We start from the raw sequence: 26,756 nt of genomic DNA on the forward strand, positions 1-26,756 counted from the left end.
AGTAAAGTCCAGTATACACCTCAGCCTTGCAGTTCCTTGTTTATATCATTCTTCTCCATAGGTTGAACAGTAATTATGGTAGATACTAATTCTGGGAAAAAGTATTTGCTTGGAAATAATATGAGCTTCTGTTGCAAACTCTATTGCCATTTTGCCTTAATATCAGAGGTCCTATTTTACTGTTGGAGAAGAAGCAAATCATATTTGGGATCCTGAGACATCATTTTGTAGGGGCTTTGAGTCATAGTCAGTCAGCTTACTTCGTTATCTATATGCAAGGTAAATCAAGTTTTCTACATAAAGCCTCCCGGCCCTCAGCTTGTCAGCCTGTCTGACCTCCCTTATCCTTGACAATTTTTTTTATGAATGCTTTTTCCTAAGCTATGGAGATAGTGTTCTGTTTACATCTGTCCCAGTGAGGAGTTTTCAGTAATGTGACTTGCTGAAGAAGGGAAGCCTTCAAAGAAATTGTCTTGTGGGTTAGTCAAATTCAGTAATGGTGTGGCTTGACTTCGTGGAGAAAATACTCCAAGTCTGTGTTTCTACATTAACAAGATGAGAATTGCAATCAAATGTCACCAAAATGACCCGACTCTTCCAGAGGATGAATAATGAGCATCTTCCAGGAAATTGTGAACAAGAAGCCTGTTTAGTGAGCTCGAAATAAGTTGACCTGGGATCTCACGAACTTAATAGCAGCACGAGTTAACCTGGAGAGAACAAGTCTTAGGTGTTTTCTGTGGAGGTGCTTGGGTAGAGAATATCACATTTTGGATTAATGTGACGATTGCGTATTGCCAGGTATACCTCCAACTCAGAATAGGTTTAATGTTGTTCCTAACAAGCTGGAGGAGTATTGTGCCTTACCTTTTGGAGGGCTAAAGGAGTGACCTACTTGGCAGCAGCCTCGCTGGCTCCTGCAGCAAGCGTTTGGTTCTGTAATTGAGAGCAGCACTCGAGCTCTCTGCTCGGCATTTCCCCATCTCTGCTCGTCTTCACAGACAAAACAAGAACAAATTCTCTCAAGTCTGATGAATCATCTTTTTGTGGTGCCAGCATTGTCTCTCTTCTTCCTTCCCCCGTTATAGATTATTTCCTGTATTTAGCCCTTGGGTATGTAAATCCCACCGCCTGGGCCTGATGGAGGGAACGTGCTTTACAGGCAGTTTTTCCAACCTGCTGGATCCACGTGGAGATACACACAGGAGCTTACTTAAATGGGTTTTAGTGGCATACTGCTGGTTATTGTAGCCAGCTGAGGTATCTCTCAGTGACGTGGTTGTCTGCAGCAGCTCTGGTTTCAATTCCTCCTGTTCCCCAAAAGTCATCTGCGACCCGGAGAGGGTTGGTGATGCGGTTGCTTTGTGCCCAGCTCCGTGGCTGTCAGGTGGAGATTTGGCTATTTCCACTTCGGAACAGCATGGTAAGATGAAAATGGTTTGAGCACGCTCATATGCTGTATTAATGATTTCTTTTAAGTACTGTAGCTATCGAACATAAACGTGCTGTATGGTAGGCAGCGGCACAGCGAAGGATTGACGCGACACATGAGCCGTGTGGATGCGGAGTGCTTTCTGCCATCTGGAACCCGTGCCAGATTTCTCACTAACTCTTTACGCCTGGCAGCTGTTCAACTTCTGGCAACTTCTGCTTCTCCTGCGACTTGATTATTTCAGAGCTAAAAGGTGGCTGATCTGTATTTGAGGGTAGCATTCAGATTCTGTATTTCAAATTTTGGGTGTAGCAAGAGTCACAGAAGCCTCATAACATCCTCTGGAAAGCTTCCACAGACTTCAGCAGAGATTTAAAGGCTTTCTGAAACTGCAAGCACTCCAGTGGCTCTTGAAGGAGTCCCAGGGGACCGACTTCTTGCATCACTGACTGATTCATGGATGTGTTTTTATGCATTGAAAAGTTTTCCCATCTCAGTTGTTCGGGCTCTGCTAGAATAATTCAAGGTAGGCTGGGAAAAGAGAGCCTAGGAGTTTGTGTTAGTGCCCAAAATAGCAGGCTTGGTGAAATGGATTAATAGCCTGCAAAATGAATCAAGTGGCTGACTTGTTGTGGGTACCCTGATTTTGATGATAATCACCTTATCTCTGCTTTCTCTGCTTTCTGTTTGGAACTCCAAGATCTTTAGTAGAACCCAGATCTGTTCCTGTAGGACAGCTTCCCGACCTTCCCTACTGGCGGCCTTCAGCTGGTGATTTGGGCAGCTGATCAGTGCCCTCCCTGCTCCCTCTGTGTCAGCTCACACACCGAGACTCCCTGGCAAGCAGGCATCTGTTAGCAAGTACAAGTGTGTTCTGTTCAGAGTCACTAAAGATGTGCAATTATCACCTAAACATTGGGTGTTCATGGTGTCAATTTCCTAAGCAGAAAACACAACTGCTTCTAAATCAGCATTGGGCACTAGGATGTTTTGTTTTTATCCTCATGATTACTAAAACTATTTGGAGGTCCTTGTCCACATCCAACCCCAATGAAGTTCACTCTGGTTTCACTGCTGAATCACATTAAATCGTGATTATGCCTGTAGGTAGGAAGCTCCAACCTCTTTGCTGCTGCCAGTCCAATATTTACCAATTTACAATTACTGCTTAGAAGCTGTTTGGAATTAAATCAGGATTTATTTTTGTCTAAAACAATAACAAACTCTGGTAGGTTCTTGAGTTCTGTGAGCAGTGCTGTGCCACTGATCCTAGAAGTCTGGTACATGCTGCTGATCACTTTCCTGCTTGGTTTTGGGCAGGGTCATTTTATTTTCTGCATACTCGAGTGCTAGGAAGAAAACTCTTGCATTGAACCTTTTAAAAATATGGCTACACCCAGAAAATCCGTAGGAGTCTGTGTTCTTGTTACCAAAATTCCCCAGTCCAAGGTCAGTCTGGCCTGGGAGTTTCAAGACCATGGACAGGGACGGCTGCGGCAGGCGGAGGTGGGCTGTGTCACTGCAGCCTCTGCAGCTCCTGGCCCTGGCCAGAGTGCCAGTAAATATTCCCGACAGCTTCCCCTGGCCATGGCAGCGATGCTGGCATCCTCTCCAAGGGGATTCCCAACTGCAGTCCTGGATGATGGCTTGGCTGATTCCAGGACCTCTGTGCCCTGCTTCTTTCGGGTTCAGACCGCCCTCAATAACTTGGCTAGAATAAAGGCTGAATACGCTGTCCCTTGTAGCCCACATCATGTTGTGCTTTATCAGGCTTGGGCGTTGTTTTGCTTTGGTTTTGCTCTGGGTGGGATCTTGGAGGGCTTTTATGGTGTGCATGGAGGGGATCTGTGCAGGTTTTGGCAAAGAACTTCTTCAGCAAGAAATCAGACCATGCTTTGCTTTGTCTTCTGGGTGGGTACTTTCAGTATGAAAAAAATGATCCGAATACCAAAATACACTAAAGCGCCTAGGCCAGAGCGATGGGGCTGCCCAGTAGATGTGTTTCAGCCCTCGCATCCTCTGGAAAACTGCTCTACCAGCTAGGCATCACGTGGGCTTGGAAAAAGACTACCAAAGGGAGAAGTGTTGATGGTTGGATGTTCAGGAGCAATGGTTAAAACCAATCAAACACGCAAAGAAACAAAACCCTTGCTGTCCTAGAGGCCAACGTGCTGCCCTGTCCCACAGGGCTTGGTACTGGGCAAGTGGGGAAGGGAACGATGGAGCACGTGTGGAGTGATCCTTCTGGAAAGGTACCGTGAAAGCTCTCAATAGCCAGTGAGGCAGGCAATCTCCTGCTGAACCTATTCCTCGTGGTGATTTTTTTATAATCATTCTTTGAGCTTCAACTTCCCTGGTGCCCTATCCTTAAATCAGCTCTGGGCACGGGGGCAGGAGCCTGAACGTCCACCTCCTGAAACCGCTGTCTTCTATCCCTTGGAGCGACGGCACAAAGACATCTTTCTTTGTCTCCAGGACTCACGAAGGACTCCGGCAGCTTCATTCATCTGCCAGCAGCAGCAGCTCTGTGCCAGATTGAGCTGCGGCTGGCAGAGGAGCGCCGTGGCTCAGCCGCTGCCTGGAGAGCACCCAAGGAAGAAGCCAGAGCAGCATCGGGCTGCCGGAGGGAGCGAGGGAGCTCTGCGGGTGGCCACACGTGGGGCTGCTCCCTCCCCAAGCTGGGAGGTGATACAGAGCATCCCCACAAGCTGGGGCAGGGGGGTTTGGCACAGCAGGTACACAACAGGGGGGCAGGTAGCGTTGACCAGACCTCCTGGTGGCTTTCCGGAGGTGTTTTTGGGGAGAGAGATGAGCAGGGTTAAGAGTGGTGGCTTTTTTTAGTATTACGGCACATACAGAAAACGTGTTGTCTATGTTTCAACAAATTTAACTGTTCACCTCCCTGCAGAAAAATACAGGAATTAATTCAAGTGCTGTGGAGTCACCTTTGAACATTGTGGAATAAAGTACAGCCTTCACCTAACCTTCCGCTAGTCTGTGTCTTCCCTGTTGGGCTTGAGAAAGTCCATGTGACGGTGTCAGTGGGATGCTTTCTGTTTTCCCACAAGAGAAATGTGATTAAATACCTTGCTTTTCCTGCATCACGTCTCTGGACTGCTGAGGGTTCAGCGATGATGACTTAAATTCAAGTCTCTTTCCCGTGCCTTTATTTTTCCTGAGGTTTTCCTGAGGCTCTTTCATCCCTCGCTTTCTTGGTGCTGCCATGTGACATAACCGGGCTTCCATCGCGGGGCAGCTGGGCGTGTTTCCATCTCCTAACTCATCCCTCAGCCCGCTGCAGCTCCCGTGTTGATTGTGGCAGACCATTAGAGCAGCTCCTGACAGGCTTTGTTTGAGTGTGTGCATCCGAATTGCTTGGCTGGGTCTTCAAGGTCATTCAGGTGACTTGAGAGCAGTGCTTGCAGCAAGGCTTCCCTCCTCCTTTGTGCTTTCTGGTGTGAATTACCCTGTGCTGAGGTAGTGCGCCTGTTTTCCAGAAAACTGGGGTTTTAAAGAGGCTGAATTCGTGTGGCAGCAGCTTGCAAGATCTCTATTAACATCTGTAGAAAGAACAGACGATGATTTTTTCTAATTAACCTTACGGTGCAGAGGGCATGCGTGGTTCCTCTACTAGGGATCCTGACGGTTTGTTTCTGGCACTCACCTTCACAAAATAGCCTTTAAAAAAACCCTGAAAATAGATGTTCAGGACTGTTTAAAAAAAAAACAAAAAACAAAAAAACGCCTCGGGGTTGTCCAGCAGTGACAGCTGTCTAATTTGTCTCTTGCTTCACATTTACCCAGGGAATGGCAGCTGCTGACACACGGCCCAGTAACCAGATCCTGGGCGGCCCTCCTGCCTTTCCGCAGGCTCTTCAGGATGATGATGAACGTGGTGCTGCTGGGGAGCTGCTGCAGCTTGGGCGCTTTCTTGCTCCAAACTTCACATGGGGACAGTTCCTTCATCTGCTTTGAGAATTTAACCAATACTAAAAAGTAAACCAAACCCACCTCCTGCTCCTCTGGTGGTGGTGAGGTATAAAGCAAGTGTTTACACACGTGCAGCTTTTCTATCACTGAGCTGCTTTATCCTGACCGTGACCCACTCCTGGGGGTCGGTTTGGGTTACCCATTTGCCTACGTGCCACCTTCCAGCAGTGCTGTGAAACCTCCTCGGCTGCTTCCTGCATAACGAAAGCTTTCACTGGGAGGATATCTTGAAACTCTTCCGTAGTGAACACGAAGGAAAATAAATCTGGTGCTTGTGCCGTGACCTTAGCTCGTTGGACCTTTATTTTAGTGAGAATATTTTTCATTTAATTCAAACCTCACAGGTTCTCAGAGGCTGCCTACTCCTCTTCACAACCCCTATGCCTTGACAAAAAGATGTAGCTCAAGTTTTTAGATCTTCCCCTCATTTCCTTAAATTTTGTGAGACCATCTCGTTGTATTTTTTTCTTCCTGTTTAAAACCAGGCAGTTTGCAGCTTGCTATTGTTTGGGCCCCATTTGGACTGCTCCTAAGAGATTCCTCTAATTTTTCTCTGCTGTGCTGTTTGGCCATCTCCTTCCCTTGCCTGTCGTGTCAGTGGTGCCTTCCTCCCTGTTCCTGTCTCTTCAGTTCTTTTTTTGCATTTAAGTCTCACATGGTGCCTTAAATTTTATTGCCTACAGACATTTTACTCTTGATGATTCCCTCTGCTTGTTTCTTCTCTTTTTAGCTCCTTGATGTTTGTTCCTGTTGAGATATTATGATCACTGCTAAGTTTTGGGGGGGGGGGTTATACTAATATTTTGAAACAAACAATGCAGAGTGCCTAGGATCAAGAGATGTAATGCTACTGACAAAAGAAAAGGCACCTTATTCTATGAAGCAGTCACTCCTGATAATCAGTATTTCGTTGTGAAATGTTCTGGATAACAGAAACTTCCTAATAGTTTTCTTTTCTTGTCGAATTTTTGAGTACCTTAGGTGTGGTTGCTCAGCGTCAGCATGTGAAAATACTGTGGGTGATGCTTTTCTTATAATCAGTGTCTTGAATATAAGGAAGATAAATGTATTTCCTTAATGAAAAGGCTTTTGAGAGACTTGTCTTTTTGAATTTTCTGAAAAAAGATTTTTTAGAGCTGCAGCTACTAATTTCATTCTAAGCTTCATAACTGCTTTCTTTCTTCTTGAAGGCACTCACATCCCTCTGCCCAGTCAGCCTCCAGTACTGGAAGCCCTTTAATTGGTGAAGAAGAGTTTTTGTTCAAAAAAATGTGTTTTTCCCCCTTTTTGGAAAGGGGGAAAAAAATAAAGCAAACTTGATTCGATTTTTTTGCTCCCATTGTTCTAGATCTGAGGTGTCTGACTTGCATATCAGGAGGGTGTTTCTTCAATGCCCACTCCCCAAAGTTAGTTTTCTTATTGGTGTCTTCTCTAGTAATAATTTGACGCTTGTTTTAACCTCTACTTTGCCTTTGGAAAGTCCATCTGTAGACAGTTTTGCGATGATGGGTCTGTAAACCAAGCAGCTGGAGCTGGTAGTCTGTGGATGAGTAGAGCTGGAGGATGCTCCTCTGTGCTGGGGGAGGCTTCAGTTTGAGTTTCTGGTTTGTTAGCAGGGCAAAAATGTTTTCTGAAATCTGTAAATCTGACATGCAAGATGTGAGTTTGTTTTTTTTAAGTTAAATGGGCTAGTTGTTGTAGTCTTTAAAGCGGTCTTAAAAATATTAATATCAGACAGTAGGTAGAAAATTGGAGAAGAAAAAGAGATTAGCACAAACAGAAGAGGTAGAATGAAGGTGGGAGCTCCATTGTATCTGAAATTCAAGCGAGAAACCAGTGCTCAAGAACAGGGAGGATGGGGAATAAAAACACTTCCTCCCCCTCCCCTTTTTTTTTACTCAAGTGTATTTACATTCTTATTCTTCGAGGCAGTGTGGTGTCGGATTCTGTGCCACTGTCGACTTCAATTCACACGCTTTCTTAACTTTACTCCTGTTCTAGTGTCATCAAATAATACTGGATGAAAACACTTGGGGCTTGTGGAAGGTACTTCTTCAGAGTCTGGTGTGGTTTCTGTAACACTTGTGGAAAAACAGGGTGCAGAAAAGGTCTTTGAGAGGTTTCGGTGTGAATCAAAGCTGGCCCAAATCACGGCCCAGCGGTGGGATAGCTGACTGCAGCTCCGTGTGGCTTGCTGTGGAAGAGTTCCTGGTTAACACAGCATGCGTTCCTGAGCAGTATTGTATTCAGCTTTTTGAAGGGAGGGATCTTTGGTAATTGTCCCAAGTCACAATAGATGCTTAAAAGCAAAATGCAAGCAACCAAATACAGAAGGAAAAACTTTGTTTTGCTTATGGCTGATTTTCTGTATCAAGTCACTCTGATCAGAGCTGCACTGCTAGTAAAACAGCTATACTACAAAGGGTTAAAATACATAAATAGTTATTTTTTTTGCATCTGTAGAATGTTGTTGTTGAAGAAATGGGTTTTCCCATGTCTGCAATCAAACAATCATGGAAATTTTAAAAGCTGTTTTATCAACCCTTAGCTTCAGGGGAAAGGTTCTGTTGTTTCTATTTCTATCCTTAATGCAGTTTTTAGCATACAACTTGACCAGTGTATTGTTATTTTTTTCCAGGTTTCGCTAAATGGTACACAGTTTACAGACAATTCTGTTGGATCAGAGTTCACAGGTGTTTCCCAGGTACGTGCAGTCTGATTTTGTGGGTATTATGGAAGCAGTCATAATATGGGAGAAGGAATTACAGTGACATATAGAGGAAGAATCAATAACAAGATCTAAGTTTTTAGTTTGCGTGAAGGATTTGGCTAACTGAAGCCAGTTTCTTATAACTTCACTATTCGAGCTTTAAAAAGCACTGCAAGTTACTATTTCTAAAGTGAAATTATATTATAATAATCTTGAAATTGGACATGGATGTGAAAAAAGCTATGCAGTTTCATGGTAATAAAGTTATTCTTGGAAATAAATCTAAATACATAGCAGAGAGGCAGTTATTTCTGTTCCAGCTTGTCCTAGTTCCAACTTTCTTTTATGAATGTTATATCTGAACATGTTTCAGAGGGAAAAAGTGAGACTGGATGTTTTCTTGCAGAGATCCATCACACTTCTTTTGAAGCTTGACTAGTCAAAAACTCTTTTCTCAAAATGTATACTTCAACTCTGATTTTGCTAGAGACAAATACATTTATATGACTTTAAGTGATTTCTGGGTTGGATTGGATTCAATTTCTGTTGTAACGAATGTTCGCTGCGTTCTTAATCTCATAAATAAGAAATGGCAATCCATAACTTAATTTTAGCACGACAGAGCTACAATAGACAGCTGTGATTCTTATCGTCTAGATCTTGTTGAGGTTCTAACTACCCTGTTTGAAATAAACTGCCTAGAGACAACAGCTACGTAGGTGACCCCCTTGGTTTTCATTCTTGAAGTCTGTGTTAAATATAGGCCCAGTTAGGAGACTGTGAGGATTTCCCTGAGTTGCTCCTGCTTTATTTGCCATTCTGTGTTTTGTTTGTTTAATGATGAAGTTCTAGAAGTCCTCACGATGTGGTTGGTGTTACGTGCTGAACTTCACCTTTGCAAAGGAGCATGAGGTTGTTTTTTGTGAACTTGGACGTTCTTGTCCTCCACTTTGCTTCCTTGTTGGAAGATGTTCTGCAGCTGATGATGGTTATAAGGATTTGCCTTCAGAAAGGTTGGAAACGTCTTCATTATACCAGCAAAGACTTGATCTGGCATCAAAAGCATCCTTCAGGAAGGAAATGTTCAGGGCTAAGGGGATGAACAGCCATGGTGGTCTGCTGTGTTTTGCAGACAGGGTTTAGGTGTCAGTATGAGGCATCAGCTCAGCCAGGAGCTGTGTCTAGCTTGAGAAATGTGTTCCTGCTTGTAGAGCCATTCTGCCTTTAAGGAGGCAGAGCGAGTCTTCCCTTTTAAATGATGGACCTGAAAACCTTGAGTGACACCTGGAGAAGGTGTTTGTCTTGCCCTAGTGCTTAAATGTGAATACTTGAAATGGCATCAATGAGGGAGGAGATCAGCTTCTGTTACCGGATCTCTGAAATTTCTCATGAATTTCTGAAAGATAAGATATCTGGGGAGATGATTTCAATGTGTCTCTTATTAGTCCGGAGTTCTCAGTTCTTTCCATATTATTGAGTCAGTTTTAGAAACACAAACCACAAATCAACTTCATAACGCTGTGCTGGTTCTCTTCAGATGTCAACAATAGGGAATTCATTTGTTCTTCCTGTGAAGACAAGAGGACAGTCAATTGTGTTACAGCTCGACTTAGTTCCTTGCCCTAGAGAACTTGTTTGATATGTGCTTGTGCAATACATGCCTACAGGATCTTTAAAGCAGTGTTGTGTTGGTGTTGAGCAGTATTTAGATGGATGCTTGAATGACTAAAATAAAATTTAAATATTTTGCCTTTCCTTTGAGAAAGAATGTGGCTGTTTTCTAATACCTAGTAAGAGGCCTACAGGAAAGCTGGAGGGGTGTTCCTTATCGGGTAGCATAGTGATAGGACAAGGAGTAATGGCTTTAAACTAAAAGAGGGTAGGTTTAGATTAGATATGAGGAAGAAACTCTTTCCTCAGAGGGTGGTGAGGTCCTGGAGCAGGCTGCCCAAAGGAGCTGTGGCTGCCCCATACCTGGAGGTGCTCAAGGCCAGGCTGGATGGGGCTTTGGGCAGCCTGGGCTGGTGGGAGGTGTCCCTGCCCATGGCAGGGGGCTAGAACTACATGATTTTTAAGGTCCCTTCCAACCCAAACCATTTTACAACATTGAGGCTTGCACAGAGGATATTAATCATTTAGGCAGGGCTAGTAGCTGTAGCATCAAACACATATGAAATTCTGCCATTAAAAGATGTTTTGTTCCGTCAGTTACAACTTTGACTTCCTGTGAAGTTGTTCTTGCTTGGCTTGTGCTGCTTGACCTATTTTAGAGCATCGGTCGTGGTGAACAATCAGCATTTCGTGTCTAAACCATGATTTCATGCACAGTAGCATGAGAAGAGAAGTGAGATGAGAGATTTTTAATTGCCTTGGTCCTCATAAGTCAACAAGTTTGCTTTACTCAATAGCTGATTGTGGATTTAAGGCCTCACTGATTTTTATTTTTTTTTGTTAAAAGCAAGCTAAGTTTCTGTTTTGCAGCAAGCTTAGCTGAGAGTGTCTTTGTTTCAACAAATACTGAACAGGAAGGTGACAGCAGACTTCAGAGCTGTTATTTGCCTGTTCACTTCTGAGAATGACAACAACAAAAGGAATTGTAAGATTTCCTTTTTTACTTGATAGATTTTTTGCACTTAGGTTCCCCCTCTAAAATAATGCAACCTGTAGTTCATGTCCATTAAAAGCATTGTTCTCTTTAAATGGAATTTATTCATAATACCAGTTTGGTAAACAATTGTTATTAAGACTGCAGTGTTTGATCTTGAGATACTTGAAATGTTTACCATTTACTAATGACTTAGATTTTCAGTTTGTTTTTAGATCTCAGAGTAACTTTCTCTGTTGTGTTCTCTGAATAACCAGTATGCTCTCAAAACCTTTATTTGTAGACACCATTTACCTTTGGCTTGGGCCAAAGAGCACCATATACAACTGGCGAGCATTGTCTTCTTTGTAGAAGTGAACGAAAAGATACTTCGCTTTCAGAGAGCGGGATAAAAAATTCTAGCAAAACAGCACTTTCCACATCTCCAAAAGCAAACAATGTGCTGCATCTTCCACTGTGGGTGTGTCCAGACTGTAGACGAACAGTCGAAAAGGAGGAGAGGCATGCTACAATAGAGCAATCTCTTGTGGTGAGTTGAAGTAATTCATTTTGGTACACTAAGATGTTCTGCTACAATGCACTGAATGCTGCTCTGTGCTTTGGAGCCACTTAAATTGTGAGTGCTTGGGAAGTATTTTAGGTGATCTCGAGTTAAACTGAACAGGCAGGTTGTTCCTTGCATTTGAAAAATGAGGAGGTCTGAGTTTGTGATTTTTGAATATGGAAGGGTCTATTACTGTTCTTTTGCCCTTTGAATTTAGTGGATCTCATGCTTGGTCCTTTCCCCTTCTTGAATTTGGTTTCTTTAACTCGTACCAGTGCTACTTCATTCAATCCAGTGTTTTCCTATTCTGCCTGCTCATATGTACTTCCTCCCCTCTGTGGTCTATGAAGTAGACTAAGTTTTCCTTGTGCTTGCTCTGTTCTTTCACGGTGCGTAGAGTCTCGGTTCTGTCACTGTCCCTTTCCTTTTTAATAAAGAAGCACTTTGCATAGGATGTGTGTAACAATCACTCATTTTTGTAGCACTGCAGGCACTGATTAAATGCAGTGTTAATATTCAAGCAATGGTTTTGTTGTTCTTTTTTCAATTAAGTGTGAAAAAGTATTTTCAAATGAGAACTCAACCTCAGTAAGAGCAGTGCTTATCCTAACAAACGAAGTTCTATGTCAGGTCCAGCCAGGCCCCATCAGAAGTGAGCTGTAAGGCTCTACTGAAGAACCAAATCATCACAACTGATCTGGGCAGCCTCAAACTTCCAATAATTGGAAGCGTTATAGATTCCAGCTGACACCTCTGTGTAGAGAGCTAACAGACTGTTCGCAAGCCTGCAGGCACATGCAGATCTTATTTCAGTAAACAATTCAGTGTGAAAAAATGATTGGCTTGGTATAGCATAGGTTGTGAAACTCATGTTAGTGGCTCAGTTAATCCATGTTTTAATAAGGACGGTTTAAGAGTATATCACTTCTACTTAGTTATTGTTTACTGATATTCTTGCTATTAACAAGGGTTAACGAAATTAATCCCAAAAGATAACACTGAAGGGGATTATATCAACAGCCTGATGGTGAACATGTTCTAGAGATGTCAAAATACAGCAATCCTGAAGCACGTAATTGTTCAAGTGGGTCAAAAGTTTTGACACATTGCATTAAAGCTGAGCTCGGATAGTAAAGACATCATCCTAGGAAGGCAGGCAGGATTGGCTTCCTAAAATTCTTAAGTTATAAATACACCAGATCAAATCAAAATAGATGATGTTTAGCAACTGTTGCCTTGTTTCAAGAGTGATTTTTCACAGCAAACAAAGTATCCAAGTCTGCAAGTTTAACTTAAAGCAGCTAAATGGATTAGGTGGCTAGTCAAATTGGGGAAAAAACGGGGGGAGGAGCTCAAAAATTCGTTAGCAGTCACTGCAGACCAGCGTGTAAGTGGCTTTGTACAGATGTTTTTGTGCTCTATCTTCTGTTGCTGTCATTACCTGGATGTTCTGATGCTTGCATTGCTTCAGCACCATCCCCAGAAACTGCTCTTGTTGGCAGTAGGTGCGGGCAGGTTTGGTGTAACATCTGCCTGCATCCTGCTCCAGGATGTGGAGCGAAGCACAAAAAGCCCTCTGCCATTCTCCTGCTGTGGGAGAGGTTTCTGCCTGGCCTCACAAACAACTGGTGGCAACCCTGGGAGGTGCAGGAGGGGCAGCGTGCTGTACTAGGGTTGGAGCACAGAGGAGAAAGAAACTGGAGCCCAGAATACCAGCAGGCTGCAGAGAGAGCTCTGTCATCTGCTAGGGCTGAGCAGCACTGCGCGCAGGAGGTGGGAAGCTGCTGGTACTGGGGTTTGGTGCTGACATCCATCACGGCACAGCACTGCGCCTCGCTGTTATAAACAAGGAGCCTGCATGCTTTCTGCTGGAATGGATTGTTAAACTGCAGAAGTCAAACACACTGTCAAGTAAGAGACGGAAGAGAGATGACTAGTTTACATGGTTAATCGTGGATGATGCAAGCTTCCCCTGAGCTTAGTTCATTGTTTATGCTGGAGAGCATAAAAGTGATAATTATAACCAACGTGCATCCATTATTAGAAATGGAACTCTATTTACATTACTGGCTTTGTCAGTCCATCTTGTGCATTTATTGGTCTTTTCAAAGATAAATTCTCTGTGCCTGGTGGTCTTCTCCAAAAATATATTCAGCACTAAGAATTGTCATATTATTTGTCTATCTGTTAACATTCTACGCTTGTACCTTACAAACCAAAGTTGCTACCAGTGTTTTTTTTCCTTTCAGAGCCAAGACTTCCTTTTGCACATGCCTCTTGGAAACAGTGGATCACAGCAGGAATCTGTAGGAGGAGGAAGGATAACTGTTGGTGCGCAGACGGTGCCTGCTGCAGATCTTAGCAATTCCTCTCCTTCAGACATAGCGTGCAACTGTGAGGCCTGTAATGAGCGCAGGTAGGAACTGAATTGAAACTCAGTAGCGTAATGCCTGTAGCCAGACCTTCAGCAGTATTGTGTTTGTTATGTTTGTGAGCAGATGAGATGCTTGAACTACTCATCTGACAATAGTAGTGACTCTTATCTAGTTTTGTGCTGTATTTTCACCACGTACTCTGGTTTTAGACATTTTTAGACACTTGAGGCTTTTCTTGAAGAGCATCTTCAGAATAGTAGGGATCGATACACCTATGTGATGTACAAATTGACAGTAACTATTTTTGTCATGATTTGCAGAGAAATTTCAGCAGAGACTGAACGTGAATCTCAGCAGCTTCAAAATTACTGGTCAGAAGTAAGATACATGGTTCGATGTATATATCGCCAAGCTGGGACCCCTTTGGCAGATGACCAAGACCAATCTTTGGTACCAGATAAAGAAGGAATGAAAGAGCTGGTGGATAGGTATGGCACTTCGAAAACTATATATTAATTACTGAAGGGATATTTTTAATGAGTTCCAAGTAACTTGGAGCACTGTTTTTTTTAATAAAATGTTATTTACCATCTCTAAGTCAGTTGATTTAGAATGGTTGCCTGTCCATTAGAATTAAAAGTCAGAAGAGTTTGCTGTGCTTCACATGGGATTTTAAAATGCTAGACTGAATGTATGGAAAAATATTACTTCTGTATGCTATTTGCAATAGGGATATTAATGGATAATCATGGAAGAATTTCAAGAATCTTATTCCTCAAAAGATATTGAGATGATTACTGTTAATAATAAGACCCTGTTTAGCTTTCCCCACATGAGGATCTTACCTTGTTGAACAGACTTGATTTTATAATAGTGATAGCATGTTATAATCGCTGTAACATCTAGAAGGTATATTTGAGCTTTTCTAGGTATGAAGTCACAGATGTGCTTAATGAGCTTGCTGGTTATTTTTTTTTCCTTGTTAGAATATTATCGTTGTCCTTGAACATGCTGGAGCACTTCATTGTAGCTTCTAGCCAGCTGAAAATGTGGGCAGAGAATAGGTTCTCTCAGTGTATGTACTTAATACATGAAGGTCTGACTGATCTAAACTGTAGCTTTTTAGCTTCAACAAGAAACTGCTTAATTCTGGCAAGGTAGAGAAACTTTTGAAAGGTATTCACATAAAGCTGTATTAGAAGGCTATAGTTCTGAATCAGTCTTAAGAAGTAATTAAATGAGCTTTTTGCACTTCTGTTGTATAAAAACTGAGTGTTTAGTTTTGAACGTGTTGTGTAACTGCGGAGTAATGTAGTATGCCTTATTAGTCACACTTTGTTTATTCAAATTAAATGATCAAAACACAACATAGGTTTTGAAATCAAAGATTCTTAAATACAGTCATGCTTTATTTAAATTAAGTGATCAAAGCATGCAATATAGGTTTTGAAATCAAAGATTCTTAAATGTAGTGTGTAGGTAATTAAAACTGAATCACAGCTAAAATGATTGTTTATTTCTATACAGTTTCCCTTTAATGGAAAAACTTTGGAAATTTTAACACAAGCTGTGCAGCTTTCTTACATATGAGCCTTTCTCAAGAACTGTTCCTCAGTGTTGAGAGATTATGAAAATGAAAAGGCAGAAACAGTGAAGGAAATGTTCAGCGTTAACATGATTTTGCATTCTTTGTGGTCTCCAAAATATGAAATAAAATTACTATACTAGGTTTGTACAAACTGGATTTGTGCAGACACGCGTGACTTCAGTCTGTGGTACTAAAATTTAACAGAACTAGTCAAAGTAGGTACTGAAAGGTATTTTTTCTTCCTTTCTAGAAAGGAAAAGGAAGAAAGAATGTCAGTAGTGTGCCAAGTATCATGCTGTGGCCAAGTAAATCTTTTTTTGAAAAGGCAAACTCTTTATTACTAACTTCACACTCAGCTCTGTTAGAGAGCACTGGCAAGAAAAAAACCTGATCTGCTTTTTCTTGAAAAGAAGTAGTGGAGCCAAGTAGTGTCCCATTGTATGCTGGTCACTTCATGACAGTGTGATAGCGCTCTACTGGGGGAAGAGCAGGGTCTAGGGACTAGTGGACTTGCACAAAGCTGTAAGTACTTAACTAATGCCTTTCTTCTTCCCCACCCCCGAGACAAATGCTTCAAGTCCATGCACGGGGCTTTGAATTGTACAGTTTCACTGGGAAGTGCTTCAAAGCAGCCGTCATGTTTTGGTAGAAAGCAGTGATGATGGCTGATTGAAACCCTGTTCTTGGGACTGAAGTGCCCACTGAGACTGAGTTACGGAGTCCTGCTGGGGGCTGGTGCCTAAACCATTCTGTTAGGTATTTGAGAGCTCTCAGTATACAGCTGGGAAAAAGTGGTGATGGTGATGCCAATTTTGCTCTGTATGCCAGCTCAGGCTCGTGCATTGCCTTCTCCCACCAAGGAGCCGTATCCCAATGCACACGTCGCAGAAGGCAGCCCTGGTTTGTTGGGCAGCCTTCACACGCTGCTTGGAGCTACAGCAAAAGATTCTGGTGTGTGGGAACTCCAGGTGCAGCAACCACAGCACCTGCCCAGGATCCACAGAAGAGTTTTTCCTTCTCTGTGTGGTGGTTCAAACCCACATTTCATTTCCAGAGGAGTATCAGACCTAGCCAGCTCTACACTGTCCTTCCCAGGAAGCTGTGACTTTGAATAGCTGCAACACTCACTGCTGCGTGGCTAAAAGGATGTGTAGAGGGCAGTATGTATCTGCAGCTTGAAGGTTAAACTGCTTCCCTCAGAGAAATGACTACCAAATTCCGGTCTAGATTTTTAGTCTAGATTTAAAACAAGCCCCAAGAAAGCCACCACTCACTTCTGATGATTGTGGCTTAGGTGCTACTGAAGTAGTACCCTAAGCTGTGTTCTTAGAAGGACTCTTAAAATGGCCTTGTGAATCCCACAGCCCTCTCTGCACTGACACAGCTTTAATAAAAAGTGCAGAGTCATTGTAGAGAAGACCCCCAGCTTGGGGTAAGAAACTCTCAATGAAAGTGAGAATGATTTTGAGTGAGTGCCTTAAAAAATTGGGATTTGTGTGAAATGCCATTCTTTCAGTTGAATTTAACAACAGAAGGGTCCCTCAAAGCAGTCACAGAGCCCAGTCTGGTTAGTATGTGTTTACACATGGGCTGGCTGCCTGATGAGTCAAGCTCCTCCAGTGGCTTGAAGTAAAGGACTGTCCTTCTGCATGTGTTAATTGAGCCCAGGTCTGGCTGTTCCAAATAGACACTTATTAGGGTCGTATGGAAGAGAAAGAATGAAGAAGTGGGAAAGAAGCATGCCTGTAGAATCTAGGTGCTTGTTGGGTTGTATACCAAATGAGTAAGGGTTTTTAGGCATGCCAAATGAGTAAGGGTTTTTAGTTCACAAGTTGCAGTGAAGTCCTGAGGTCCTAAATTAGTTTGCTCAGGGGCAAACATCCTTTGCTAGTCCTAGTCTGAAAGCTACACAGCAGCTGAGTTCCAGAGCAGTAGGGAACTGGGCTGTTCTCCCAAATCCAGGGTAGTTGTGTAAATCTTAATCACTGCTCCTTTTTAATAACAATAATAATTATCTATAACTGCTAAGTATTTTTAGGAGAGTGAAAATTGTTGATTGTTTTCGTGTAATTTTTTTTGTCGCAATTCTTGTAAAAATACAGGCTTTGTGAAAGAGATCCATATCAGCTTTACCAACGGTTGGAACAGCAAGCTAGAGAATATGTACTTGAAATGAAGGTTCGTCTGCTCAGACACTTGTCGCTGGGGTCTAAAGTTGCATCAACATTAGCAATACAAGGGCCACCCCAGGCACATCAGTTCATCTCACTCCTACTTGAAGAATACAGTGCACTCTGTCAGGCAGCATGCACAATCAGCGCCTTCCTAGTTACTCTGGTAAGATTGAAAAAACAACCTATATGCTCCAGCTTGCTGGGGTAATGATAGTAGAGATGTTCTGGGTTCTTTAAGAAGTCAGCTGTGATTTGTAAAATACTTGGAGGTGGGGATATTCTGAAAACGTGGCTTTTGCTTTTCAGAACTGTAGGTTAGGCATCTCTTACAGTGAATCAATGAAATTAGCCTCTGTGAAAGAAGAGGTGCATTGCTGTTTGTAGTACTTATTCTGAAGCTAGCCTTTAAGGCAATCTTCTACAAAATCTTAGGTAATTTCTTGCAAAATGGGTGAAACATTTGTTTCTCTTCAGTGATGTCTTGAAAAACACATTTAAAGGACGCAGACTTGTGTGTAGCACTAACACATCGTTCTCATGTTCAATTTTTCCTTTATAAACAGGAATGGATACTGGAAAAGATTATCTCTTCCTAGGAATTAATATGCAGCCTAATTGCTTCTAAAGTTTTTGTTCTCAAATCCCTTTTTTTGTCAGCTGATCATGCTGTCAGGTTTGGAATTGAATTGGCAAGTAGAAAATGAGCAATGGCCTTAAATCTGTTCCTGAGTAACTGTCCATCGTGTGTGAGTCATACAGGAAACAAACTTGGTAGTTGTTTAAGGACTGAGGTTATTAATCCTGTTGTGTTCAGAACCTTTTTCTGTACATCCTTTTCCATGACCATTTTCCTTTTTCTTCTTGTGTAAACTTTGCGCAAGCACAAACTTAGTCAAACTGGTCAATTTTTTTATTGCTGATTAGCTAAAATGACTGCCTGGGTACGTTAAGAAAGGGAAAGAGTGGGCAGTAACAAGATGACCACAGGTGAGAAAGATAAGATGGAATGGAAACTGAATGTCATCACTGAGGTGGGGGCTGTTAGTGTGCAGAAAGTCAGGCATATCTGGTACTTTTCCTGTTGTCAGTAGTCTGTATTTGTTGTTGTCCGTATCATCTTTGCAAGCTTTATCACTTAGATACAGATAAGAGGTCACTATATAACAACAGTGACAGATAAACTGCCACCTCCATTTTTTTGGCTGCTTTTAAGTCATCAGCCGTAGGTGTTTGAGAGAAATACAAAGTAAAATACAATTCCTGTTGTGTTTAAAAAATAAATAAATGGCAAATAAGAAAACTCAAAGTCCCCTAGACTACTCTTAACCTTTTCTTCCTGCAGCCCAGTAAGTACTGAAAGCTTCATTTCTACTAAGCTATGACATTGAGAAGTTGAAATGTGAGGCTTGGAAGTATAAGATACTTTTCTCTTGTCATACATTTGGTAGATTTATTAAGTGACCTTTTCATTAAATAGACTGGTATGTCACAGATTTCAGTACAGATAGCAGGGTGACTAGCCCTTTCAGTGTGCATGGTCATTTTCTCTGCAGATGCTAGTGCACTATAGAAGAATGAATCTTTTCAGTTGAAATACACAAAAGGCAGTCAAGATTTTAAAACGTTTTTTACTGCAGCCTTCCTTTTAAAGGTTAAAACCTTTGCAAGTTGCCTGCTGTACAAAGACTTACAGTGCCTTGAATCTCTACCTACAAGGAGATAATTTCTCTGTGAAGTGATGACTGTCCCACCTTCCAAAGGAATCCAGCAAATGTGCAAAGTGAGGAGCAGGAACTAAAGCCTTTTGCCTTACCGAGGAAGGAAAGACTTTGCTGAAAGCAAGCTGGAGAGACTGGGGGCAGTATAGAAAAGCCCTTGAGTGTAGAGACCTCAGTATAATGGTCTAGAAGGAAGAATTTACCTAGTATTTTTTGTGAGAAATACTGTTCTCTTCATAACCAGATACACAAGATTTTGTAGGTAACTGTTGACCATCTTGTTCACAGCATAATATAGAAATTGTGTTGGTTATTCACCTTTTTCATTGTTGACCCTTGAGAAAGTATTAGCAATTCATAGAAATTCATTAGCAATTCATTAAATATTTTGAAGACGTAGCATTCAAAGTGAAAGAGTGCGTGTCTCTTGTGCAACTGGAAAAAAATGCTACCTCTATATAGTAACAATAAACCAAGTCCCTGATTACATGTATTTTCGAATACTGATATTCTACTACTTACATCTGATGAATATGTATTAATTTTTAACTCACTATGTTTAACAAAACTTTGAAATTCTAAAATATTTCTGGTTACTCAGGGTTATGGTGCATAGGCTTCATCCCCTGGTCTGATGGTCAGAATGCTTGCAGTTAATTTTGCTGTTTGAGGGAATCTGCTGTAGAAAACATGTTTGCTCCTGTTGATATGGAAAAACATAAGAACTCGGAAAAAACACATTGTACTTATCTCTGATTCTGATGTTTTGATAATAGACTTACTTTTTAGGCCTTGAAATTAAATACATTTGTATGTTAAGTAATCCTAAATAGAAGAGCATTCTGCTTTTTAGAGAAGTGAGCAGTTGGTCTCTTGGCTATTTAGAAAACTTGCATTTTTCAAAAAAGAAGTTGCACTTTGAGAAACTTCTCTACTTGATTTATGTCAATTTTGATGGCAAGCTATAATTTTTATTCCTATGTGTCTGTTACTGGATAAGTTCAAAGAACTGAAAAACAATCACAGATGAGACAACTTGACAAGAGAACCTGAGAATAACTGGTTCAGATCATAAGATACATATTTCAGTGCAGAGAGAAATAGGAGCTTTCAACAACACAGTCTTTCTTTTTCATAATCCATGCTAATTTAGAAAAACAGAAAATGAAGTTACATCTATTAAGCCATTAAATAACTGTTTCATAGTTTGAATATTAAAACTGAGTAATATGTGAGCTGAATAATGAAGCCTGTAGGCTGGTGGGTTTAATAGAAACTAGACTTAAAAGATTTTGTATTGAGACAAAAGTATTCTTTCTTTGTTTTATGACCTGAGCTTATTTCTGTTTATTTTTTTATTATAGGAAAACGAACATTTGAAGAAATTTCAGGTGACGTGGGAATTGCACAATAAGCATCTGTTTGAAAATCTGGTATTTTCTGAGCCACTCCTGCAGAATAGCTTGCCAACGTTAGTGTCACAGCTAAGGTAGAGACTTCAACTTTTCTCCTTTAAATAAGAAAAGAGAGCAAAATCCATGTTTGCAACCACTGTGTTTAAAAATAAAAAATTGCTCTGGTTGTCCAATTAAATAGGTAAAAAGTCTTGTCAATATGTTTGGAAAAGGGTCTTTTTGATGGAGCAGGCTGCTGTCATCACTTGCTTGTCAGAAGAATTACTACTTCAGTCTGCTTACTTGTGGGTTATCTAGTAAAATGTCAGTGCCCTGTGAAAATGCTGATGCCTTGATTGGAACAGTAGTCTCCTCATCAGGCACTGGTACTGTATTCACACCTCTGCAATTAAAGCCTGAGCACCTTCCTGCTTCTAGTGGTGTACAAATAACTTTTTTTTTCCGCTTTCTTCAATGAACAGATTGCTTAAAGAAAACCCCACACCCTTGTTGTATGTTTGTAGATCTGATGGCATATTGCATTCTGTAGATCTGATGGCATATTTCCTGGGGCTTTAGAATATGTATTTTGTTAGTAAAATTGTTCTGCTTGTGGTTTGTGTGCCTGAAAGGGCTTTTTTTTTTTTTTTTTTTTTTTAACAGAAAAGGTGTTGTATTTATTCACAGAAATTTAATTCTTAATCTTACAACCTTAATTTCTGATCTTCTTAAAGTACAGCCATGCATGGCTCACGTTGACCTCTCACACTTGTTTCTGATGAAACCGTTTGTGCTCTGCATGTGCTTGTCCTAAAGGTAGTGTCTTGGATATTTTTTTCCCTGCTACAAGAGCAATATGATTAAATGTCTCAGTTGCAAGCAGTGTTGCCCACAGCAAAAAAAAAAAGAAACTTTGGTGTTCTCCCTTTGCTAGCTGATACTCAAAAGGAAAGCAGGAAAAGGCAGGAAAAGATGCTGGGCTCAGCACTGGGTTGGTACTGAGACCCCTTTTCAGACAGGTTTTTCTGTTCCTGTGTTCAACAGCAGTTGAACACTGTTCAGTTGCATGCTTGTCCTTTGATCTCTTGATCTGTGCTTGACTTCCCAGTGCTGCTTTCACTGACTGTCCTCAGGCATTTTGCAAGTTTCCTACAAAGGTTTCTCTGCACCTCTTACTACATCAGTCCTGATTGTATTGAGGCTATTGATATTGTCATTCTCTATAGAGATAAGACTGTTAAGAAGTGACCTTAAGTTTCTCTTAAGTCCAAAAATGTTGGATTGTTTGCCTTTACCTGTTGTTCTCAAGTGCTACTGGAATTCAGATCAAAGCTGTGTTTCTCTGAGGAGCTTCACTGTAGTGACAGCTACTTCCAAGGCTTAAAGTCAGAATCTGTTCCTGCAGGAACTGCTTTACCAGTACATCAGTGCTCCCTATATAACGTTTGTGTTTTTCACTTAAATTGTGGTTTTGCCTAGATTGAGTGTTCTTTGAAAGCAGAGGTTCAGCGCAAGCTTTTCCTGTTCCATGGTTTCTAGTTTATAGACTCTTTCTTCAGAAAGCATAGGCTTCTGCCCTTACTTTTCACGTAATCAGATTTTTTTTTCTTACAAGATCTCTGGGCCTTAACCATCCCTAAAGAAATGTGAATAATCCTACCTTCCATTGGGAATTTGGTACCATATGGAGTGGAGGAACATCACAGCAGAGGCCTCGCATGGGGGAGCATAAGCATCAACCTAGTCTCCTGATGATTTCATCTTGAATAGCAAATGAGGATTGGCTTTTTGCACTCTTCACTGTTGATTTCAAGCCCTTGAGGGCTTCTCTTTGAAGGAATACTGAACACTTTACAAATGGTCATTGTATAAATGCACACCAGTTTGTGAAGCGTAAATTCTAGTAGAAATTCTCAAGGATCTGAGAAGCAAAACCATCTCTGAGAGGGAGGATCTCTGAATGGTCTGTCTCTAGCAGATGGAAATATAGGTTGTGGTAGATCTTACGGCTAAAGTGCTTGGTTATAAGTTTTTTTTGCGAGCACTGAGGTTCCTCAGTGTGATCATTGGTCTTATCTCTAGGTGTTGCATCTGTTGATGCTTAAAGAACCCTGGTCTTGCTGTTCTGCTGGTTTGCAAAAGGAGAAAACTACTTGGTTGTACTTGGTTGAGTGAGCTCTAGAATAAGTCCTTTCACCTAGCACAGGACTATCATTAAGCTCAGACATTAGGAATAGTAGTTCAGGGAGGTCTATTTGACATGCTAAAAGATTTACAAGACACTCGACTTTTAATTGTTTTTGTAGTTGCCATGAAGAGAATATAGTCTCTGAAATTTTCAGAAGTTTGTGATTTACCTGTTTTTTTTTATTAAAGCTCAGCTTACGGAGTCTTTAGAAATGCCTAGTCCAGTTTAACTGCACAGCATTAAAAGAGCCTTTGAAGGATACAAAAGTATTGTGTTGTCTTGTAACTTCTGAAAAAAAGATCTTGGCTATATATATAATTTTCTAACCAAAAGCCTATTCCTTGTTTCAGTTCTAAGAGTAAGCACCTGGTTTTCTTCCAATTGCTTGAAGAAAAGGCAGCCTTCTGGTTCAGGATACAGAGCTGACTTTTTTGCAACAGTCAAGACTCCTCTGTAGGCAGACCCTTTCACTTCTTCCCACCCCCCAAAAATAACAAAAGGCCACAAATTGATATGGAAGGGATGTTCTGTTAGGTGGTTATCTTCATTGATATTTATCTCTTGTCCAGTTTTGCCTTACTGTTGTTAGCCTTGCTTACAAGCAGTAGAGAAGGTACTGCTGGAGTTTTGTGACAGAAGATCATTGGTCTCATTGTTTTCCCTTCCTGAAACGTGAAATATTTCATGTTTCCTTCCTGAAATGTGAATATTGAGGCATCCCAGCTTCACTTGGGGCTTTGAGTGTTCACCCTTTCTGTCATCCCTCATCTAAATGACTAGACCTTTTGTACATCTTGGGCTGTTTCAGAATGCGTAGTTTGTGTGCTGTGGTTAACTCTGAGGATATTTATCAAATATCTGACTGTAAAAGATGCTTGCTTAGTGATGATGTTCAAACACAGCAAGCTTGAGGGGAGGTGGGATAACGAGCTGATACAGGTGGTCAGCTGTGCCAGGTCTGGTCCTCTTCTCAGGGTAGACTAGAGGGCCTTAATGGGCTGCAGCTTGTTCTGTTACCCTGGGTTTCTTTCAGAGGTACATTTTGTACAATCTGCAGACCAGCTATAAGAGCTGTTCGTGTGCTTACAAACAATTATTTAATCAGCAGGGCTTCTAGATCAGACTCTACAATTCATAAGGGTTTATTTTCATAATCAGTATTTAAGGAAATCCTGTCAGCCGTTGCTTTACAGTTGCCTTGGGGTAACAGTATATTTGCTAGTAGCATGTAAATAATTGTTAATCTGTACTCAAGAAACACAGTAGAAATTGAAAGTATAAATGCTGCTGTGTTGTTAATTGAAAATCTAAAAAATGAAGTTTACTTCTAACTTGAAAGCATATTTTGAAAAGATGTTTGAGCACAACTAGTGCTTGTAAGTGTACTTCTATTCAACTGCAGCTGTGAGAAATTCTTGACTTCTGTGTGGTAAGAACCAGAAATTCACATCATTGCATCATACCAAAAACACAAGCTTTAGGGAAAGTGATTGTGATCTAGTGACTGGAACTGACAGTGCTGAAGTCTTTTTTTGTACCCTACCAAAAAAGGACTTCCCAGGTTTCTAATGAGCATAATTGCTTGCGTAGCCTTCTAAGGTGTTTGTGTTGCAAGTTCTCATCAAAAAAAGACATGAAACTCAAGTTCATCGGGAAATGGATACTAATGCTATAACTTGATGCTTACTCTTGTCAGTTGACTCTTTGCTCAGCTCTTGTTTATGCTTAATTGCCATCTTAAAATTAATGGCTCAGTTCTTTGGCAGATCATAGACGGGGCTATGTAGTTGTTGGTTTGGGTTAGTATCCTGGGGCAATGGATATCTGTAGCAAACCTTCAGAAATGCCGTGCCTGGGCTTTAATGTCAAGTGTTAAGATGTTCGGATTTTGGTTTTGGCACAGGCTCGTTGAGCCTTTGACCAGCCACACAACCTTTGTGCTTAACCATGCAACCTTTATGTTTAGTGAAGCATCAGCCACTTTCCTCTTAATTACTGAGCAGGAAAAATGTTGAAAACCTTTAGTCTATTTGTGTCAATTCACAGGACATTACAATTACAATTTCTAAGAATTATGAGAAATAATTGTTTCGTTGTTTTTGAAGTCAGGATTTAGGGAGCTTGCTTATTTTCTTAAGAGTCATTGTGATGATGTGCTCTTATGAATCCTTTTTTAAGGCATTTGCTGTACAAAAACGTAGTAGTAGAAAGGAAAATAAGTCTTTATCCTATTTCTGGGGCTCCTTACGGTGATAGTCATCGGTGAATGGCATAAGCACATTCTGAAGTTGATGTTGCTGCTCAAGCGATAGTAGATTACTGCATGCAACCAAATTCTCTCACTTGTGTCATTCCGTAGCATTTTCCCAAACTGGAGGTAGTGTAGTAATCTTTTTAGCATTGATCATGAGGGTTCTGATTAACAAGCTTCTAGCTTTATTTTTACCATTTTAGCTCGTCAGTGAATAGTCAACTTGTATATTTACCCTTTAGAATTTGGAAGGATAAATATATCAAGCAATAAAATTGGAATAAACATGGCTCAGTAGGGTTGACATCTGGTTGCCCGTGGGAAAGAGGCTCTAGAAATGTTGCACTTCCCACATTCTTGCTATTATTGGTTACAGAGCACTGGAACAAGCAGTTGTTGGTTACTTTTTTTTTTTTGAAAAATGACTAAAAATACTCATTTTGGGATACAGACAGCTATGTGGGCCTAGGTATATCGATAATGTCACTTGAACAACATTTTACAGGCTGGCAGAACTTGGTGTGATTTTCGATCGAATGTCTCTTCTGTAACAAGCACTGTTTGAACTTCCAGGGTCGGAACAACACACGATTCCTGTAGTGAAGATATGTATAGTACCTTGCTACAAAGGTATCATCAGCTGGAACAGGAAATGGGTCAAGTTGCTGAAGCATGGCTTGAATGCCAGAAAAGAATAGATGACTATGTCGATGAACAGGTAAGAACTGTGTAAACAGTTTCATGACTAATCATGCAAGGGAGCAGCTCATGGAAGGCTGTACCTCCGGTGAAGAGTTTCTTTGGTATTTTTATCTGGAGCTTTGAAGCTACACAGTGATACTTTTTTCAATGATGTCAGTCTTAGAAAAGAGAAAAGAATCCTAACATAATAAAACATAATGGTGATTGTGCAGAAATACCTTCAGATTGTTGCAGCAGATTCTTATGCCCTGTTTTAGAGATGGTCTTTGAATATTTTTCAGTGAATTCAATCTGTGAATTACCCGTAGTGCATTAATGTTGAACTTTCTTCCCTAGACATTGCTGGTTGGGGGAGGAATCCCCAAAAACTAGGCTTCCAAAATAATTGTATTAAATGAAATTCATAGCAAGAGATTGCCTTGAAATGATTTTTAACTTCTTTATACGTGTTGCATATTGTGATAGGAACTTTGTCATATCACATTCAAAACCAGAACTCACAAGTCTCACTACGTAAATATTTGTATAGATGTACAGATATTTGTAGATGTACAGTGACATCTGTAGCTACCTGCTTTATAATTGTGTGTTCTAACTGCTGATTCTTCTGGGTCTACAAAAAACTGTGTTGTTACACTGTCTTCATTGTCAAGAGCTTACTTTTAAGAAATGCTGGCTATTTGTTTTGAAAGTGGTAGTTTATGTTCTCCCAAAACGACTCCTTTGCTTTTTGTCTGCAGTTCAAAGATCTCAAATTGTTATAACACCTTAGGGATAAGGCTTTGGATAGTGTTCAGTTCAATCAAGGAAAATAGAAAAAAGAATTTATCTTGAACTTGGCGATAAAGTTTTATAGAACACATATTTTAAAGTTCTATGAGCATTACAAGTATAGAGATCTCATTTGAAACTTAGTAATGCTACATTAGTCTTACAGGATACTTTTAAGCGTTACAGTACAATGTGAATGTCCTCCAGAGGGTCTTCCCTGTGATGAAGATTTAACTAAACTTCTACCATTAATTTCTGTACCTTCAATTGGGAAGTTTAGGAAGCTTTTCTCTTGTTCAGGCTGGTTTTTTGCA

At 40.9% G+C, this 26,756-nt stretch overlaps 1 protein-coding gene across 2 annotated transcripts in view; it reads left to right on the forward strand.

Annotated features, from left to right (window-relative positions):
• Positions 1-26,756, forward strand: part of FAM193A (family with sequence similarity 193 member A) — a 75,801-nt gene that overhangs the window by 20,779 nt on the left and 28,266 nt on the right. For both annotated transcript variants that reach the window (XM_084516831.1, XM_084516832.1), the window contains exons 2-8: positions 8,061-8,126; positions 11,021-11,266; positions 13,531-13,697; positions 13,977-14,144; positions 17,347-17,581; positions 20,501-20,625; positions 25,543-25,687. In XM_084516831.1, the coding sequence (XP_084372957.1) occupies positions 8,061-8,126; positions 11,021-11,266; positions 13,531-13,697; positions 13,977-14,144; positions 17,347-17,581; positions 20,501-20,625; positions 25,543-25,687 (1,152 nt within the window). The remainder of the gene's footprint in view (positions 1-8,060; positions 8,127-11,020; positions 11,267-13,530; positions 13,698-13,976; positions 14,145-17,346; positions 17,582-20,500; positions 20,626-25,542; positions 25,688-26,756) is intronic.

This window comes from Aythya ferina, assembly GCF_964211825.1.
Source record: "Aythya ferina genome assembly, chromosome: 4".
In the NCBI taxonomy this organism is placed as follows: Eukaryota; Metazoa; Chordata; class Aves; order Anseriformes; family Anatidae; genus Aythya; species Aythya ferina.